General features: G+C 41.3%; 1 protein-coding gene and 1 long non-coding RNA gene across 6 annotated transcripts in view; one reads left to right on the plus strand and one right to left on the minus strand.

Annotated features, from left to right (window-relative positions):
• Positions 1–22,281, minus strand: part of LOC135795127 (growth factor receptor-bound protein 14-like) — a 77,718-nt gene that overhangs the window by 4,588 nt on the left and 50,849 nt on the right. For all 5 annotated transcript variants that reach the window (XM_065306678.1, XM_065306677.1, XM_065306675.1 and 2 more), the window contains 2 exons: positions 11,481–11,711; positions 6,490–6,582 (listed from right to left, as the gene is read on the minus strand). In XM_065306678.1, the coding sequence (XP_065162750.1) occupies positions 6,490–6,582; positions 11,481–11,711 (324 nt within the window). The remainder of the gene's footprint in view (positions 1–6,489; positions 6,583–11,480; positions 11,712–22,281) is intronic.
• LOC135795130 (uncharacterized) lies at positions 13,684–14,685 on the plus strand. The gene is made up of 3 exons (XR_010549031.1): positions 13,684–13,799; positions 13,925–14,131; positions 14,468–14,685. It is a non-coding gene; the product is annotated as an uncharacterized lncRNA (long non-coding RNA).

Raw genomic sequence — 22,281 nt, forward strand, 5'->3', positions numbered from 1 at the left:
GTGGAGTCACGATTGAAAGAAAAAGAAAACTTTTAATCTACTTTAATCTCTGCCTGTATATAAAAAGCAGGTATTAAAAATAATATGGAAATAAGTATTTAATCTTATGCAATCTGGGTACACAATTTTTCATAGCTCTATTCCTGAGTGCTTTTTACGTAATGAAAGCGAACCTTGAATTTATTACATCTGAGCGTTTCTTGTTGCTTAACCGAACCGCCTGTTGTTGATACATTTAACATGCTGGAAATTGCGCGGGTGGATCCGTCGATACTGGTTACGATCAGTGTTACAAAAGAATGATCATAATCGACGCGCTGCCCACTCAAAGTCACGTAACAAATCTTCATTGCCAGTGTTGCTATGCGACTATTAAAATAATACTTAGCAAAAGATAATCGTAAAAATACCAACGATTTTAATTTTTTATTGTGTGTAAATTGATTAAATGGCAATACTTCAATGTTCCATGTATGGTATGATGTTGTTGATTTCTTGTGCGTCTGTTACGCTGTAGATAATTTATCACAGGACGCGAGGGACCAACGGCACCGTGCGATTATTTGAATTTACAGAAGGGTGTTTCGGATTCTAATTGGAAATAACGTTCGACGCACAGCACGTACGGGCACTCTAGACAGTCAGCGATGGGATTTAATTTACAAGCGAGACAAGAGACCGACAACCGTCGGCATAAGTGCTCGCCGCCGCCACCGCCACCGCCGCACTGTGCACGTGCAATGTGTTTTGCTTGTGAATCATCGCAAACGCGAAAATTAATTTGAATTTAATTAATTTACTGTTGCGAATTGACGTCCTTTGATGCGGCAATATCTCTGGGACGTTTTGTTATAGACAAAATTTATTAAAATTTACGAACACAAATTACCTATCTATTAATAGCCAAAATGCCACAAATGCATGTGCAGTTACAAAATTGTCCTTTAACTCATAATTAATAACACTTCACACCATTAAAATCAATATCAATAAGTAATTATAGCTGAATAAAGCAAATATTTCGAAAAGTGCAAACGAATTAAGGTCACGATCGTTTGATCTTTACTAATAAGACTGATTTGTTGATTTGCAAATGTTCTTCATAACGACGAAAACTGCACATGATAGCAGAAATTGGAATTTTGCGAATAATGCAAGTGATTGATAACCACTTACCAATACCTAAACGATTGAAAAAATATCGCCGCATTTGCATTTCTAATTAACAAAGTGCACAAAGCGCATAGCACACAGAAACAAGCTCGCGCTGATCACCGGGCCTTATCTAACCATCAATCTTCGATAGCTTGACAAGTGCAAAAAGTTGAATAAAAGCACGCAGTTATTAAAAGTGTGCACAAGAACCGGTTTCGAACTGGTTCTCATCTCGTATTGACCGCGCGAGATGCCGAGAGTTCAACTCACTGGGCGCCGCAGAAAAAGAAGTCAGTGCGAGCAACTGGATATCCGTTGCTTGCAAAGAGGTGTTTGCAATAAAATGTAATAAATGCGCGCGTGGCGGATAAATTTTCATTTTCAACGAGCTTCCCGCTGCAGCACACCATACAGAGAGTCACAAATTACAGCATATATAGATATTTTATTATCATTGTGAGAATGCCATATTGCACAACAAAAAACGCAATTTAAATGCGGCAAACTTATACGACGTGAGAAATCGATTTTCAACATTTCGCAATTTTTCTTAAACACATTGTAGACATATGAACTTAAAATTTATTGCTATCCCGGCGTGCGGTATGAACGAAACGCGAAGCGTATCAGCACTTAACTCGCGCTTACAGAAATTGTGCGTTCGTGCGTCGCACCAACACCAACACTCCATATTCATCCGACCCGTATCGGGATATACCGCATTCGAACATTTCAATTTCCATACGTATTCATTTACTTAACAATTTTTCTTCTCGCAGGTCATACCAGTACGCGGCGCGTCGATGGAAACGCCGCATAAATTTCACCGAGTGCGAAAACGACCAGCAAGCGTGTGTGTAAGCCGCAAACGATAGGTATAATCAATAATCGATTGATATTTGCATTCGCAACAACTTACCGACTAAGCGCTTTTGCCGCTGATTCAAGGTTATTACGGTTTTTATTGCTTACGCAGTTGCGCGTATATTGAAACTGAAACTTAACACTCGACACATTTCATGCGTTTCTCTTGCTTTATTACGCAATATCGGGCGATATTAATAGCACATGATGATGGCGTTGGCCCCTTGGCAGCCTCTGCGACTTAGATAATGAAATCCGTTTGGGAGTGCATAACCAAGGCGTTTAGAAGTGCAGTTTTATTTCGATATTTTTATGTGCGCTGGTAGAGAAGCAAAAAGGAGGTCAATGAAATCATTAATCTACCCGTGTGGAGTATAACTTATGGTATAACACTATGCTGAACTGTATTCTATGTCCGAAAAGACATCTCCAACATAGGCTATTCTGTCAAAGTAAAAATTTAGAAAAAAAATATTAGATAAGTTTTATCTTCGTCACAGAAAATGTTAATAACAATTCTGGTAATTAAAAGAGTTAGCACTTTTATAATTAGTCGAGAGTCTGCACGTTCTGGCATCAGTTCTGCCATTCCACCCCGTTTCTACAACTCAGCCATGGCTCAGCCTTGACATTGACCGAGCTCGCTATCCAGCCGGCACCGTTTGCACCACCGCCGCCGCCGCCGCTGCCCACGCGCAGTGAGCACTCCCAGGGTTGATGCCCCAACCGCCATAATTTTCCGATGCCTCAAATCCACACGTTTTCAAGTGTGTCCTGTTTACACTAATGGGCGGCACGCATGCGCAATTCCCGAAGATAAACTCACACGTCTATCTCGTATCTGTATGCATAATGAAGGCGGGAGGCAGGAGGAACGCGTGATCGATCAGAAATTGAATTTTAATTTGATTATGCCACCGACGGTCGACGAAATAGAGTTGAGTTCAGCAGGAAGCAGCACACAAGCCCTACGAACACGCGCATATATAGATTTTTCATTTCCTCCTTGGCGGGGCGCTTAGGGTGCGAACATAATATGTAACCTTTTGACTTTCCGGTTTCCAGGCGGACGCTTCCGGCGCTACACCACTACCTTCACCTTATTTGAGCAGCACGTATATTGAAATTTCGAAAATTATTACAGCAGCAGCGTTTCCCTCTTTAAAATCAATAGAAATGTTGGAAATGAAAAAAAATCTAATCGAAAGTTGCTCATGCCTACACCTACTTACTCTCTACACCCCTAAATATACATATTCCATCCCCCGATTTTCGCGGCAATCGCACCCTCTCGAGGTCGAGAATAACTTTCGGCGTCGATTGAAACGTTTTTGGTGAGAAGCGGCGCATGGCACCATTAAAAATTCGATTCAAGAGCGAACGTTGCATGTTGGAGTTTGGAGTGCGCGCCGGGTAACGAGTATTTTCTGTTTGCAATCGCGAAAGCCCCCAAAAATAAACGCGCTCACAATGCGACCATTGTTGAGGCACACGCGGCGCGGCCTGCCGGGCTTCGACGCCGCTTGAATTCTGTGCAGTCATCAACTCGTTCCCATTATGACATTGATGGAGCAACACGAATCGGCGCGTCAATGCCTGCAATTTTAAATGCATTACGGCAGGACAGGGCTGCGTGGATGAAGCGCGAGGGAGAATGGAATGGGTTATAATTTCGCTTGGCCCCGGCTTGCCTGTTGTGGGTACATGATGGATGATGCGTTGACCGGCGGGCACGGGGAGGGAAGTCGGGAGGATTGGCTCGACCGCCGCCGCCGCTGCACCGCAGACAATCATCCAGCTGGGGCCTGGATCAGAATATTCGCCATAGCAACAAGCTGCGTGGAGAGTGCGTTGCTGCGCGCGCGATAACGGGCTCGGATTTGTACGCCGGACGGGACGGACGGACAGAGACCATGCCGGACGCATAATTGGCATGATGTGATGGCGACTGCAGTCGGATTATTTATGCACTTTTTCCTCTGTACCTCGTTTTTCATACACGACCTCGGAATAGTGCCGGCGATCGTGACGCAACGTCCATCGTACGCTGCCGCTGTGATTTTGAAATATTGCCAATTATCTGGCCTAATATTACAACTACGCCTGTAAAACGAGAACATTCTTGCCTAGCACTTATATTTATTACATCCAACGAGCAAGTCTTGGCCGTATCATTAAAAATGTTTTCCATGACATAGACGTATGTCACAAAAACGGATATATCTACTCCCAGATGTCGTAAAGAAAGCAATACAAAAGCAGACTTCACTAAAGAAATATAATGCATTAAAAATACAACTATCATAGAAATTTCTAAAAATCTATAAAAACTTTATTAAACATGATATCATGTTCATAATTTCTAATCGCCTGACCTCGCATTGATTTTGTCACAAGTCTCACAACACATACATATCCAATGTTCGTTAATAATTGAGTGGTAATTATCGTTCGCCCACGCAATAAATTGTACTCGGATCACAATCGCTTCGACAACGGACAACTAACATCAATTTAATGACTGCCTCATAACTCCTTAGGGACATACCATGAATGACGCAATGACAAGCCGTGCGGAAGGGTCAGGCCGGACACAATGAATTGATATTTCTTGCCTCCACATGTTTTCTTTTCATTATTTCTTTCTTTATACCTATTGATGCTAAAAAAAGTTACCGGGATTTGTTGACCCCGGGGGGTTGAAAAAAATAAATAAAAACGTACTTACAAAAAAAATGTACTTCAAGCGACCACACGTTTCCTGCGGTAATAAAAAAGCTCTAGAGCGGAAACTGTTGACTAATTTATAATACTTTCAGAGAGTACACCTCAACGCCCAGTGTGTGTACTTACACCTTGCCACCACCATCGTACACGTCGCCGGTTATATATTTCCACCGCGACGGAAATAGCAACTGCACAGAATCTATTATTATATAATTACAAAATCAGCTGTGCGCACCGCTGCCGACTTTTTCATTCATGGCAACTTTGTGTAGCCTCACGAGACATTATACACCGTGCGACAGCAGAATTGATCAGCTGTTAGAAGTTGAACCTCCAGCTGTTCCATGTGCGCCTTTTGGTTGCAATTGGTTGTGTGTTCTACATTTATTCCTCGAGCGTACAGCGTCGGATGGAAATTCGGAAGTTTTACGTGGCATATGCTGCGTCCGTTTGGAGCAAAATGGAAATTATTTGCATCCAAATTGTGAAAGCAGTACAATACGTATATATACACATACACCACACCATACTGGCAATTCGGTAGCAGCAAACGCAAATCCGGGCCCCGGCTGATGCACGGGGCATTTATGCGCAACTCTTTGGGGGATTGCGTTTTATGCATGCACAATTGAATTCGTCCGCAAAAGAAGAACGTTTCGGCGTACTGGTGCCGTTTGTTATCGGTCAAATAGCATCAGCAAGCAAGTTGCGCGCGTTTTGTACAACCCCTACAGTTCACAAGAAGGACGACTATTTGTCCGATATTTGTATATCATTAAAACTAACGATCCGCGCTGACATGGCAGAATTTCGTTCAACAGAAAGGTTTTCCCTTGGACACCAAACACCACCTTACCATTTGTCACTCGCACAACAGGACAGCTTTCACAACCGAATATTTTAAATATTTGGCAAAGAAATAAAACAAGAAGCTCAACAAAACACACATTGCGTTTATGGCTAAATTACCAATCGTAAAGTAGCTCTGTAAAAATAATCTCCGAAAATAAAACTTCACGGCTGACGAGCAATAAAACGTTGCAAACAGATTTTTATGAACTTTGATCTTCAATAAAAGCCTTAAAATAAGACTCAACTGAAAAAATGTGCACATTTGTAAACTATAATTAATCACAATCGTATTTTTGCCACGTATTGTGATGCTCAAACGAATAAAATTTGGGCTTCGACAAATAATTACAGCGATCATTAATAACGCGCTTACAGTTCGAAGACGTTTAGGGAATACGCCACACACGTAATTATCTTATTTATGATAAATTATTACATGCGTTGTTCAAAACGTCATAAAAAAAGGGCACAAAAGCCAGGATTCAAGTCAAAGATACAACAGTCAGAGAGAGATGGATACTTTTTTCCCTTCCAGTGTATGCATCGTTGCAGCTACATCCAAAACCTTTTCGCATGCCCGTTTTCAGTGCCAACATCAATCATACTTTATCAAAATAGGAACATCTAGACGAGACGTCACCCTTTAACAGTTTTCATCTGAGATGCGGATGCAACGCTCGCCCGCATGATATATGACCGATGATAAAAACTTACATTCTTACAAATTCAATTTTTGCGCTCGCTATAATCACCAACACGTTTGTGATGACCCTAATTTTTTTAAAGGCTGCATTGTGTTGCAAATCACGCGTGATTTTCATGCTTGTCATCATATTCACACTGACGATAATATGATATGAAATAGATAATAGATCATCTCAAAAAACTTACATTTGGTACTGTGTAACTACTATAGTTGGGGTTGATGGATTCGGACTGCTTGTTCTTGAACGCCCTGTAGTTCTCACGCAATTGTTTGCCGTACTGCAACATAGTAACATGGAACAAATTAATATAACAGCGGTTTCATTGAATTATTAACAACTTGCAGACTTATTTAGTGTGGACATGCTTGGTGTGCACAGCAGTAGCCATCACACAGCACACCGCATGACTTGTATGAAGGTATTAATAAATCAAAAAAAAAAAAAAATGTCTGCCGCACGCACTTCGTGGATGGACGTGCATTCAGAATAAAAATAAAACGTGTCAAATACCAGTGGAGTACACACAAAAACCGTCCGTGAGTGTTGTGCGTTTGCTCGTGGCACTGCCATGCGCCAGTCGAGTCAAGGATAATGAAAAATAAAATTCCGACAGGCCGCATCTCTGATCTGATTCACGGCCAGCGCGCGTACCGAACTAGCTCGGATTTATAAATTAACCTTCGTGCAGTATTCGCTATTTAGGTCTGCCTATACCCGACACTGTGAAGTTGCACAATTTGAATATTCAACAGTTTAGTAAACCTAGAGAACATGTAAACACGCATCTACCTAGCCAGATGGAAGCATACACATTGCGCAACGAATTAATTATATTCACTTAGTTGATAATGACGAATTTAACGAGTTTAAACTGTATTATACTGAGCTGGCATTCAGACATCACACGAATACTTCCTGGAATAGAATTACAATTTAAGAGAGTATCTGTATCATCCTGTAAACATTGTCTAACGTTCACATCCACTAATTACGCGATTTAATTAATGATCACGGCGTGTTTTATTGTAAGCGATTTGTCGAAACGCTATAACTGCTTAGGCGCGAGACGATTAAAGAAGCGAAACCTTAACAAAACTCTGAACAAAATTCATAGAACCCATTGGAATTTCATAGCGATTACGAAAATAATAAAAGCCAACTAAGGCGCTGCGTCAGTGTGTGTGCAACACACTGGTCGGCAATCAAGAAGCGAATTAAATCAAACACAAAAAGCCGTGAAACAATCGTTTGTTGTTGTATTGTTTTATAGTGTTACAGGCCGTTAGATATTCGGAATTTTGTTAGCTCACGCACAAAGAGACGAACAGCACGATCTACGTCGAGGCGTTTAAATCGAACACGCACGCAACGTGCGCGCTGGCTAAATAGAATCCTATCTAATTCTAAACACGTCCTGGCTACGAGGACAACGTTTTAGATAAGGCTGGTGCGCACACGCTTCAATCACAGGAAGGTACGTGCTTTTATTATAATCTTGAATGTAACTGTTTTTCTGTTTGTAATAATATTAACATCAATAATATATACAAAAGTTAGTTTTTTGGCCGCGTAAATCTGTAAGATCATTTTTAATTACATAAAATAAGCCTACGAGTAAAGAAATTGATTAAGGAATTCCTTTTATATGTATAGGCCATCAGTTTGTATGGAGAAACAAAATTGTTGCCCCAACTTTTTCTTTGCAATTTCTTCATATTTTTTATCACTTTTTGACCTTTCCTTAAATTTCAACAAATATGTCAAAATTAACCAACGTCAATTTATTTTTATATTTATTCATTTAGGGTCATAGTCCATTGTAAGACTTTTTTTCGTCCACCTGCTCATCTGGAATTAATTATTCAATGTGTCAGCTTGTAATATTACTCATCAACCCTCTATCCAGAAAGTTATGTGGATTGTGTGTAGAAAATAAATTGAAATTAAAGCTAATATTACACGAGGGAGGCAGAAATTGCGCACGAAAAGAAATCCCAACGCCGTTACATTATTGTCGTCCTGTTACCGACAGCAAAGAAAGGTACCGTTTGCGTACACGGAGAAATCCAAGCCGGGCTGATAAATGTCGCATAATTTATAAACGCTCGTCGCGCTTTCTTTCGCCTGCTGCGTGCGCGACCTCCCCCAGACAAAAAGACATCCGTTAGTGCGGGCAGGCACCCGGCACCGGGGCCGTTCTGCTTCGCGTCGTCCCAAACGAGCAAATTTAATGAAAGACAAATGTTTTTCGCCGGGGCGAAAAGAGCTCTCGCTCACTAGCAGAACAAACGCGCAATGCACACAACCACAGCACACACACAGCACGGTGTCTTATGAAATGCTTATGATTAGCATAACAAAATAAGATATCTTTTGTTTTGTTAAGATGTGCCATCTCGACGCGTGAGCAAACGAAAAATGTGAAATGCGAAAATCATTAAGATTCGTCGGGATGAAAGCAGCGCGCATTTCAGATATTATTAGAACATTTTTGAGGATTTACGAAGATTACGCGAGTTGAGAGCAGCGAGAGTTTCAAAGGGAAGAATATAAACAGAACCACTTAAGACACATATTGGAGATTAGAGGATTAGGGAATAGGAAGCAGGGACTAGCAGGTACGAGCAGGGGGAGATGGTGGAAGCGCGGAGCTGATATTAAAAGCGAAGGTATACCGGGCGGAAACAAGGGGGCGAGGCAGGAAAACTGCTCGACTGCTCGTGAATAGGTGTCTCGCGCACGCAGCGGTCGGACATGCGGATACTCGGAATACTCAGAAGTGCTAAAATCCGTAAGTTCGCCACTTCCAAGTAACCCACCAAACGTCGACCGAAGAGTTTAGCTCGCTGGTATTGATCTACAAAGCAAACCTCCCTTTCCCTCCTTTTCATATAAAGCAACTATCTTAAATATAAACTTATCTAATATTCCATTACATGAAAAAAAAGAACGATATATTATAAGTTGAAGAAGGAACACTTTCCTTAATCTCGTAGTACTTGTAAAATCGTTATCACAAGGCTTTGTCTCTTTCCGTGTTTTCTCTCGGCAAATATTGTTGCGACACCATCGCACACATCAAACACAACGCTCTCGTTATTATTCCATTTCGTTCGCTCGTTCGAAGCAACAAATACACGACAACGTCGCCAGCGGTTAGCATACATATTGTGTGGCAATAAAATCACGCAAACCTCGACCGACGCGCTCGGCACGTCGTCGCACGCGTCTTTCGCGAGCCGCAAGGCAAGGTGAAAGCTTTATGCGCATGCATTGTCACTTCGCCATCATCGCGAGCTGTCGCTAGTCGTTCGGATGCTGTGCGCGCTAATGACGTACGTGCACGCGGCACGCTTTTTACACACCATACATAAACTCGCGCAATTTTCCAGAAGGTAACAAATTGACTGACCCACTAAATCTAAGCTCTGGAAAGTAAAGGATTTTCTGAAAATATCCAATATCTTCGTGTAATTAATTTTCTAAAAATACAATAAAAGAAAAAAATATAGTAAGGTGCTTAATGCGCGTTCCTTGAACTCAAATAACATGTTCACTTAATGTGAGTACATGGTTTTATGGCATGAATTGTTTATTAAAGTAATACGCCTTGATTATTACGAAATCATAGCTAAGCGCTGGCTTAGCACATAAAAACGATCAAAGCATGTTGATAACAATCCACCCTGTGGTAGTAATCCGCGAGACGCATATCAAAATATTACAACATTATTAAATATGAATGATGATTACACGTCGTATTTTACACACACGCCAGATAAACTAAACCCCTAATAATCCCGACACCTAGTGGGAGGAATAGATAAATGATGAGTTTGTTTTGCGGTACAGCATCAAAGTACATGGCATTTACCTAGGTATACATTTTCAAAAACACACTTAACTTCAATATGCAGTAAATAAAGGTGCGTGAACTGTAGGACTTGTCATGTGCTAATGTAATAATTCTACCGACTTATTTTAATTACAAATGTACCTCAATGAAATTCGAGTGGAGGCTTGCGATATGCGCATAAATAATTAATGAGAAACATAGTAATAAAGAGGTCCAGCGCGTTTAAAAGCATATTTTACGATTTCCGACTCGCCGAAAACGATAATTCCGTGACTATAATGATTATTGTTATCCCGTGATGGCCTATTGTAACGGCCCGGTTTTCCTATTACTTCTGCCAGCGGTTGCTACTGCCGGAAGGCTATTGCTCCCCGATTTTATTACAAACGCTACCCGAAACAACTTAAGTTTGATTCAGGCAGGCGTTTTATTGCAAATTTATCTTTTTTGCTCTGCGCGAGTAGGAATAAAATCGTCGGCACCGATACCATTTTTTACGCCCTTGGATTTTGGTGCGTTTTCAGTAGCTTATAAAGATGTTCGTGCGTGAATTTTTGGCCATTGTCCGCCCTTGCGTGTTTGAAGCGGGGACGCACCAGAGATTTAAATTAAGATTAAATTGCGGAAATTTCCCTTTGAGTATATACCGAATGTTTAACGAAATTCCAATAAACAATGTATTTTTAATCAATTTTAAATTGAGTGACCCTCTCTGAATGCAATTCGTTGAACAGTTCAGTGTGGTAGAATACATCTGGACGACAATGTTGGTATATCGACCAAACCAAATAACTCTTGACGAAACGGTTTTATGCGAAAAGGTTTACGGCGGCTTACTGCCACGAGTCGCGGGTGCGATACCAGGACCCGCTTGCAGGCGCAAGAACGACTCTTACTTTATTGGACGTAAAGACTCGGTGCGCTGCTATGCGAACGCCGGAGCGTGCCCACAGGAAGCAAAAGGGAAAATGGGAGACGAACGGAACTAATCGCGTTCCGTGTCGTCGTGGGAGCGTAGATTGCCGACGATGCTGCAAGCCCTCCCTCATTGCTGACGCTAGAGAAGACATGCATTGCCTCCTGCCTCAGGATGGTGTGTGAGGCAAGATTATGCATGGGATGATATGCAGGAGACGATGAGCTGGATTAATCATCATCACGGGGTCGCCGTGGAAGATATTAGATGCGGACGAGCGAAGTTATTAGACGACGCCCGGCGAGATGAGCAACGCAGCGTAAGAAAACAGAATTGACGCAAAACGTAAGAGGGTAGGATATGAAGGTTGGGAGTGAATATAAGTATAGGTGGCGTTGCTTACCTTAGCGAGCCTCATGGCTGTCAGCCAACAGGAGCGGGCCTTTTCCGAGTCACAAGCGAGACAAAGGAAACCCGGATTGTCGAAGTCGTCGGAACCCAGACCGGCGGGTCGAAGACATATACCCCACTCGGTGGGCGCGCGAAATTGGTTCTTCGCGTTCAGCGTCGTATACACCTGATAATTCGCAAGCTTCGCTAGCACTCGGACGCCGTAGTCACTTTTATCGCAGACCTGCAACAATAACACAAACACATTAACACACAAAAACTTCGCAAACATTTTCATTGTATTCGAAACCAGCTTGTATTTCGACGCGAAACAAAAAAGCTAGGTATATATAGGTTGGTATCAGTTGTGCAAGAGTTCAAGGGGCAACCGCAAATAAGATCGCAAGAAAAGCCACATCCACTCCGACGCCAAACCAGGCACAATCAACGAAAAAAAAAAACGCAAGGAGGTATGTGGAGCGAATGGAACTGATAGATGATATTATTGTTCCGGTCCTAAAAGTTCCACCACATGACGGATAAGAAAAAATAACTACTTATTCATCTCGCCGCAATTCGATTGGCCTTTTGTTCCGCGCCGCTTACATTCGCGCGATATGCGATACGTGGGATTGGGCCGCAACGACGGGGAACGATAGCGCACACAACCAATATAAGGTGAAATTCCCTCGGGAACCTCAAGACAAACTTTTCTGGCGGTGGACCCCACCTCGCGTTATTTTCGTACGCGCGGCGCGGTGCCATCATTCGGTGAATCATGTTGATATGTTGTATTTTATTTTATTTCTTCGCTCGGTTCAATTTCACCAAGGAAACTCGTATAAACTCGATATGCCGCTCAGTGGGAATATTTTTTTCTAAGCTCCGTCACTCAAAAAAGTCTGCTTTAGATTTTGAATGCATTGAAGAACTGATTTTTAACAGTTTAGTAAATTTTTAAAACGCCCTGTAGGTTAACATTTTATTTACTGGGTTAAAACCTACATTCGTTCTGATGATGCCTAATTAAACTATGCGAGTTTAGCTCGTAGACGGTCAGAGACGATGAAAAAGAACAAAGTTCTTGGAGCAGTGACGATGTTACGCTTGCACCGTGCACGAAGTGTTACGACGCCTCGACTGTAGCGCCTCGAAACGTAGTTCCTTGCACTTTTGACCCTTTCGACTTGCGACGACACTTTACGCTGTTTTTAAACGAAAAGCATCGCCACAAATGAAACTTTTCCAGCACGAAGTGTCCAAGTTTTTTTTTTTTGTGCGTTGTTCCCTGCCCACACTATCGCACATACATGCCGCGCTCAATTCGATTTATTAATATTTATCGGCGGACGCTGATAACACAGATGACTAATGCCGTAATTCGCGTGAAAACGGTATGCACACCAACGCGCGCGCACTCCCGATTCGATGACACATCGCAGCGGTAGACCTGGTGCGCGCCAATCGATGCGAAATTGATTGAGATTTGCAATATCGTTGAGTGCCGACCAAAAACTAATCGAGTTTTATTACACCCCGACACCTAGGATAGCGCACCCGACGGCCTCATTTCGAGTAAGAGTACGACTTGTGAATGCGCTGCACGTACATATATGTCAATACGCGCGCTGCAATTGCGAAATGCATCTGTAATGCAAATCGCAAAAGCAACGTTAATGTAGGTTAAGAACTAATAAACATTCGCTGTGATTGGCACGTGCGTGTGGTGACATACGCCGGCGGCGCCCTCGTTTGTAAAAATATCCACCGGGAATTGTTTATGTTGACGTTAATGTGCGGCGCCGACGACGTAAACTTTAAATATGATTTTCTTATTGGTTATTACTATTCAATAATTCAATAACTTACACGTGTACGAGTATAAGCATATTTAACATTTTTCTCGTTGAATGCAAGTGCGCAGTGTTAGGTGTACAACTAAACACAATTGCAATATGAACACATGCGTAGTTTTCAACTTGTTGCTATAAATAGCTACAACCATATAAACACTGCAATGTTTTGACCGTCATTCGCATTAGCAATCAAATTTAAGTATGATTTGAATGGATTAAATTGAGTATTATGCAAATCCGTGCCGAGCAGAGATTTAATCGAATTCGTTTATGCGATGCATGAAAAAGATGTCATTGAACCTCTCCCGATTTCCTATTTGCATTAGCACCGACTTACTTTACATCTTTATTATTCTCTAGGACCCCCTAGGTGTGTATATCAAGAAAGTGTGCGTGCAGGGAGTTGGACCGAAAGTGAGCAGCTCGTTCGTAAGGAAGAGGAGCACTTCGAGAACCTATTGTACCGAAAAGGAAACGTGAGCATTATTGAAATCAATGCTGGTCGGCGAGAAGCGAGAGAGCGTTGTGCGCCCCTTCGATATCTCATCGGCGCGCGGATCTTCTACTCTCCTAACCAATCTAGTCTTTCTTGCATTTCCAGTTTCTACAAAAGTGTGCGCACCATAGCCAGCTAGACGAGAGTCGAGTAAAAAGCTGTTGTTGGGAATAAGACTTCTACAGTCAACGACAAGAATCTTACACAGTAGAAAAACAAACCAGCTATTTCAACGAGACGCAAGACGAATTCGAATAACGGGCCTATACTTAACTCCGACTGGCTTCTGTTGATACAATGCGTGTAATAAGCGTAAGTAGTAAGCAGTAGCAAATGTAAAAGTCGCATGCATTTTGCTTTGTGCAACTGCTGTGCAAGTGGAAATCCACTTCACTCCTGAGCTGGCAGCGCTAAAAAAGATGAAAATGAAATTGCATATGAAGTGCCAAGGGAGACCCGGGGAGATGATAGGGAGCGAGGTTGAAAAGAAGTATTGAAGTAAGCATTGCATAATTCTTGGCGTAATGGAACGAGCGCATAATGACACGCTGCCACGCGGAGCGAAGAAGGGTAAATGCGCACACAGTCACACATATATACACACCCCAGGGTGCCGAAAGTATCAGTCAGCGCTTTTCATGTTTGCAGCCGACCGCGTTCCGGAATTGCATATAAATATCACATGTAAGTAAGTACCGTACCTACTCTATGCGAGAGTCGCAAGCGAGACCTTTGTGCTGGCTTAGCAACAATCATCCATGCGAGCGACCATTATACACAAACACATTCCAACCCTATATCCAACCACTACCAACAAGAAGTATACGATGTGTTTAAAAATAAAGAATATTTCATCTCTAGAGAAATATCATTGTTAAAAGATTCATAAAATCGCATTCGTGCAAATTCAGAGTAACTACTATTATTCTTCAAAAAAATTCAGAATAAAAGAACTTTCGTCGCGTTTGCTTCAAGCTGTAGCCGAATAAAACGTTCAATCATTTATTATACTTATTGGATGACTTGCAACATCACAAATTTGATGCGTGACACACTTGGTGTGGGCATGAAGAGCCCTTCACAATAAATTCGTCCCATGCTCGACATACAGAGTGTATAATTTTGCTGAATAAATGAATATACACACTCACACACATAATTCGTACGCAGCTCGTGCAAACCAGCTGCTTAAATACCCCACATCAAGATAATGAAAGTACACACGCCGTAAACTACCGCACTTAATGCAAACGCGTTTTATTCCGTTTACACCACTTGCAGTAAAAGTACGGTGTGACGGACGGCTGATGAGACCGCATCAGCTGCCCGACTGCCTGGCCAACTGATACGGATAAGTGGTGAATGCGGAGAAGACATGCGTGTGACATAAATGTCTTTCATTGTGCCAAAAACACATTAGACGCGTAATTTATTTGCATTGTGAGCGTGTGCGCGAGTGTGTACCAAGGGGCGCAAGAGTTGAGCCGCGAGTCTGGAATTACAGCTGACCGCGTTCGAGTAAATAAAATATTTCCTGCGCTAAAAGCAAATACGGTAAGCCAGAGTACCAGCAGTACCACACCGGGGCTTTGTGTCGTGTTCCTTCCCAAGTGGGATATAATTAGAGATGATGTATGCACGTTTTGTTTTTTTTGTACCTTTGGACAGAACAAAGAATCCAATTGGTAATATACAAAAAAATGTTGGCTGATTTCAAGGTGAGAGATGGCAGCATGAAATTTTAATTAAAACTAATAATTACAAGTGCGGCGATTGATCGATGCTAGCTCATTAGTTCCGCCATTAAAAACCATTAAATTTATGAATAACCGATCGCGGTTGCTGCATGCAACGGTGCGGTGTATTTTTGGCCCGCAATTGCGCGCCGAGGCGAAAAAGCAATTTGGGAAAACGTCGGAGCAAACATTCGACGCGAAGAAAAACATCCAAAAACGTTGCACCGAAATCATGCGCTTAATGCGCCGCACCCGCGATACACAACACATTGAAGTTTTGCTCTTGGATGACGTCCAATAATAATTCATAACGCGTGTGCTGCTGCTGCTGTGCAGCTTGCCTTGCGCCTCGAATAATTGACGCGCAATGAATATTGCGCTGTTTCTCCTTTTTGGCTCCGACATTAAAATCTGCTGACTGATATTATGCATTTGCTAAACCAGCATAACATTTATACATTTATTCAAGCAACTCCACTTTTAATTTTTAGCACTGTGTTAACAACGAACGCGTTGGGAAAGGTTTAAAATATGTTTCGAGTGTACAGAAAATACTCGGCACTAATTACGGACGCGAGCAAAGTTTGGTAAGGTTGAGGTTGGTTGGTTGGCAACCGGAATAAAATTACCTACAGCACCAAAACGAAAAACCATTTTTAATTGCATGCCGCCGCCGCCACCGCCAAATGATTTGTTCCATTAGTGCAGAATACATTACGGCGATAGTCCGGAGAAATAATTAGTATTAATTTATACACTAAAGCGCAAACTGGAGAAAATCATGCAAGCATGTAACAATCAACCAAAATTGAAGACCTATACTAGTAAAATGAAACTTTTTTTTTTCATTTCATTTTCATTAAATATTTCATTTTTTTTATTCGTCGCGATGCGGGCCTACATTGTGTTGGCAGCGAACATGCTCGAGGATAATTAAAAACCAAATATTTACACGGAAAAATCTTCAAACGACGCTGAGAATTTTTGTATACACACGAAACAGCTATTGAGAAGCAAGGTACCTACACATTTTTAAGTTATAAATTAAAAAGTAGAAATACATAAAGTATTCTCATCACAAAATAATGATGAGAAATTTCAAGCATTTTCCGGACATTGCCACCGTAAAATAAATTTTACATTACTTTCAGGAACGAGAAGTAGAGTTTAAAATAATAAGGGCTCATTTTTGTGATTTTTTTCTTCTTCTGTATTTCGGATTAAATATTTACATGACTTTTATATTTATGGTCTGACTGACGGTCGAGTTGTAAAACAAATTTTCCAACTTTACAACCCGTTCATTACCGATACGTGTTGGTGAAAATATTAAAAAAGCCCCACGCCAGTGAAGCTACAAATAGCTGCTCGTCCAAAACAAATGCCAACTATTATGAGGCCATTATAGGTTTAGAGTTTGCCCTCCGCGAGCGAGTTTGCTCGTTAAAAAAATCTGTTTGATCTGTGTGTGCCCCGACGAAATTAAATCGTTCGGGCGCGTTTCAGATTATAACTTAAATATTTACTCCACCCAACACGCATACATAAACACAGAGCGGACACAGGATACAGTGTGCACGCAGTGAAAATTTCAAAAAGAGAATACAGAAAAAGTTCCCAGCTTCTGCTATAAATTGAGCGACAGACGGAATTAGCGTTCCCTTCATTATTTTTTACCCAGTTAACTTAATTTTACATTAATTGGATTATATTATGCGCGTGGTTCGGTATTCTCCCATGACAAAGCGTATCTATACTTTTTATAATTATTTTCGTGTCTTATTGGATCAAAGCTGTACGTCATATTATATTAGATAATAATTAAAACCACTCAACGTAAAACAACAATTTTAAATCTACAAAAAGTGGATTTAATTCAGAATTAAATTTCTGAAAGTATCATAGCAATAATAGTTTTCGAGTAATTGCTAACAATGAAAAACAATGCCTGCATTCCCTTAACATGTGTGTAATCGCCCAATTGAGTGTAATGCGGTGTCTAGAAGGAAAAATCCACACGCGATGAATTTATGTGCAAGGGTCGGGTTTCGATTATAACCGCCAGCTATTAAAGCGTCAAGCGAATGTGCACAGTTGCGTTGCCCCGGAAAACGACCAGCGCGATTCTTCATCTCCCACAAACCGCGAACGCATCAGTTTTATAACTTTAGGCGGCGCCGACGATGCGACGCAGATTTATATCGTGAATTTGGCAAAGAGCGCCGCGCGTGTTTAAAGTCGAAAAAAGGATTAAGAACAATGGGTAGACGTCGCGTTTGCATCATTGCGAAACAGGAAAAGTATAAAACAATGCGATGGTGGTCATAAATTAAAACTTTAAATATGATATGAAGCACCCGAGAGCGAAAAACTTTTCTAATTTATAGATGCAAAAAATTTAGAAAAAAATAATAAAAATGTAAAAAACGAAAGTGTTCATAATTTCAATCAAACGAATTTTGAGCATAATTGAGCGCACAATCATTTGCATTCTTTGTGTGATAGAATGCTGCAGGTTTTTCGCATCGGCGGCGGCGGATTTGCCGGTCCGTACGTGACTGAATTATTTAAAGACCGCGCCGGCAGGAGGGCGTGCAGTCGCATTCGCACACACCGCCGCCGACGATGACGGCGACGGCGGCGCGACCTACCCCAACGCAACCGGCGCACCGCCGACCGTACCGGCCACCAGCCGGCGTGAAACGTACGCGCCCGAAGCGGTGGCGGCGGCAGCGACGACCGGCGAAATTCCACGCGCTGGATCAATAACGAAATCGTAAGTGTTTTAAATGGAAACCGAAACTCTTTGTTCGCAGGTTAACCGCAAACGCGAGCGAATAATTAATATAAAATCATTCAATATTGTCACCGACCGACATTACGTTAACCTTGAGATTCGATTATTAAACATGTGACTTACCAGATAACTTATGAAGAGACCGATGAGAAATCATTGAAAGTTGCGTGCTCTTCGACGCAGGAATATCGCAGACAGAAATCACTACAGCTAAATATTAGCTAAGACTTGTTTTAATCGATTTTATTAAACGTCGACACGACGATGGCCACTAATTTTGTAATAACGTTTAGTTTAGATAAATCTTTTTATAATTTAGATTTAGATATCGCGGTTGTTGCTTGTGTTCTCGATCGCTTTGTACCGACAAGGTATTTTGACTTAAAAAACAATTTGCAACTAATTATTTTTTATGTAGGTAATTAGATTATTAAATATGTATCACAATTTATTCTCATCATTTAGTAATAATTAATTCATTCATAATTCAATGTACTAATAATATAAGTTTGCGTAAATTTGTTATCATATTTTTTGCTTTGTTAAATTTAACGAAATTTCATAATTTAAGATTTCTATACTTTTGAATAATAACTTTCCGTTTTCCGGCTAGAGCGTTGATATTCGCGATGTTTCTTTCTGAAAGTAACCGGCGAACGGAGCCGGAGTTTTTTTCTTTCGTTATTTTACACGACGACTTCTACTCGTCGCCACCACCGGCAATAAACTGACGACTGACGCGAGCCAGAAAACTTCCAACCGGCTTTCGTGCTCGTGCGCACCTACGAAGTGTGCGGATCGCCGACCGTTGAACGATTGCGAACGAACGCGCACGAGCTAGAGAGAGATGTAGAACGTATACGATATGGTGCACGGCTTGCACTGTTATGTTTCTCTCTGTCTCTCTACTGTAACACATGGAATGGTTGCGTTGCTCGGCGTGAATGCCGGCTGTTCGCGTTGGAGGGGTTTGCCCGACAGTCAGTCTGCCGAGCACCCGGCGAACAAAGAGCGAAGGATGCCGCCTAACCACGAAACGGACCGAACAGCTGATTATCAGCTGATCCGTGCACAGCTCGCGCACCGCGTCGCCCGGCGTAGACGTCGATCGAAATTTAAAACGTTGCTGCGAGCGCTCGACAATATAAAACTAATGCTACCTGTGTACTGCAATTTATAGTACACGAATCAATCAAAGTAAATCCAGATTTATTGAAATTACTGCAACATACGTATGTATTAACAAACGCACGCATCAAAATACTAAAAAATGTAAATAATTATCGCATGCAAACAACATGTCAAAAAAGTTGCATAATCTACAAAGTAAAAGTTTACATAACCGCAATGCGGTGCATTTTTATCCTTATCGGACAACACACTTTGAGTATTTATTTTCGCCGGAATGTTTTAATTTAAATCTTATCCACGCGTTGCACGCGTAATGCACATTCGAGTGGATCGATACGCGTTGTGCTCGATTGCGCCGCGTGAAAAATAAATGCGCTTCAAGTGGTATTTTAACTTCACCAGCGCGCGTTCAAGACCCAATGTAAATAATGCTTTACGCTATCCAACCCGCCCCCAAGTCTGTCGCTAAGTGCGAGCGTCTGCACTTCAAAGCGAAAAATTACATCGGTATAATTAACACGTTTCTGTTAATGATTTTATTGCACTCGACTTTTATTACAGGCAGCCAATAATGTAAAAAAAAAGAGAATTACTTAATGGAAATCGCTTTCAACTCCCGTGTCGTTCAATATTATTCATTATATTGATACTGTACTGCTTTACGATTCAAGTAAAATTCACTTATTCATATATATTAGTCATTCCCTTAACACATGTACAATTTTTTTTCTGTTCAGCTCATTTAAATGTAATTAACTTGGGTGTTTCGGGCGCAGGCTGTTATTTTATTTCGATAATACGTTTTCGATGGCATTATAATTTTCAAATTGGCTCGTTACAGCGACGGTGAGAAATCGTCTTGCCATCGGGAAATTGAACGAGTCCATTAGGCATTAAGGCTGCGTTTCTTTGAGGGTATATTTTATTACTTCGCTAAAACGCGAAAATTTGCATTTTAATTGTTGGAAACTTCTTCAAGCGCGTATTCCACCCGAATGCGAGAAGAATAAACATTTTCCTTATCGATTCTTAAAACTCGGAGCAGTAAAGGTTTGAAATTCTTCTGAAAATTGATCAAAAGATCAAATTAATTTTTTTTTCTGTCATCAATGTTTTTATACCACAAATATCAAATTATAGCCGATTTAGATAACGTCGCTGACCCAGTGGGACCAATGTGACAAACCAAACATGACATTAATCAACCGTCTGCCTTCTCGACCGCGCGAGCCATTACTTAATAGGAAATGATAATTAATTTAGAGCTGCTTAATTAACTTAAACCCAGATGACCTACATGCGTGCCATCGCGCATTTCCAATAATCATTTCATTATTTTCAGTGTCGCACATCATCATGTCTCATGGCTCATGTGTATCAACTATCAAGCCGCATCATACTACAAACGCACGTAATGAATCAATCCATTAAAAAAACACAAAACCGCAGCCTTCAACTTCAATCAAGCGCGATAACAGTGAATAGAGCACGTTAATTAAAATAATTACGCCTTACCCTTTTGCGATCACGTCAATCATAATTAACCATTGTTTTTGCCAAAAGGAACGCACAATCATATCATATTACGCCAACATGCAACCTGTATGTCTATGAGTATGAGTGAGTATTACAACTTGAAATCTTCTACATAGTTTAAATATCAATAACAAACACCAACTTCCATTTGTAATGAGCTTAATTAGGAAAATAATCCAGACGAGAATGTTTCTCAAGTTAACTTTAAGGTTGCTTCACCCCGGATCTACACCTCGGGGATTTGCCCTGTAACGTTTGGAGGGTGGTAGAATAATTAATAAATGCCAAGAGCACTTTAAACGCAATCTATCAAGAGGAAAATACCAATAACCTGCGTTTGATACATTATTAATAATATTTTAAATACCCACAGACCTGAGTGCTAATTATTTCGTCGTTTTTCGTTACATTTATCAGTGTTAAATGATAAGTGAAGTAAAAGACCGATCATAATTTGTATTGTACCACAATATAAAATAGTTGCAACTATCTGAAGGCAAAACAAAGGACGACAAAGGACCTTTGCCAGTCCGCGCTGACGGTGGCGGCGCAGAGACTGAGGGAGCCACTTTGATGGTTGACATCCGCAATCAATAACCGAGAAACGGGCGACCGAGGAAACCGAGAACTAGGAGACACACACCGATCGCACCCGTTGCGTATACACGAACGGGAACGCAGGACGAGACACAACCGAATTCACAACGCTATCCAGGCCTGTGAGTATAAAATCCCAGTCACCCCGCCAGGGTGAGACGTAACATTAGTAGCGCGCACTGCCACGTCATTACACCACTGACGATCGCCCACGGGTAATTTTTCATTTTCTTTTCCGAGTGAGTTGCGCCCGCGGTTATTGAAACATGATATACGTGTATTTGCAATTATTTTTAATTAATCTCGGCGTTTACGTAAGCTGGAAGGTTGGGAGCGCACGATAGAATCGCGTCGGAATGAAATTTCTGGATGCTCGCCACGTAATCAGAAACGCAGTAAAAACATAATGATGGTTGGGTTAATCTCGCACAATTCTTTCACGGGATCATTACCTGCACATGCACGAAGCATAATAATATTTTAATTAAAACATCCCTGAGTGTTCATTAAACGTGTCAAAACACGGCAGAAACACTATGTAATACTTGTATTGTTTTTATTTCCGATGCAAATAAAAAAATTGAACTGGTTGCAAACACTTGTATTCTGTTGGTGCTGTCATTAGCACGTTCTGTTTTGCAAGCAAGTGCACGTAGCGTGTCAGG

This window comes from Atheta coriaria, unplaced genomic scaffold, assembly GCF_025399875.1.
Source record: "Atheta coriaria isolate IRGN ID8LTWV9N9 unplaced genomic scaffold, Caltech_Dcor_3.1 hic_scaffold_7_pilon, whole genome shotgun sequence".
Lineage (NCBI taxonomy): Eukaryota > Metazoa > Arthropoda > Insecta > Coleoptera > Staphylinidae > Dalotia > Dalotia coriaria.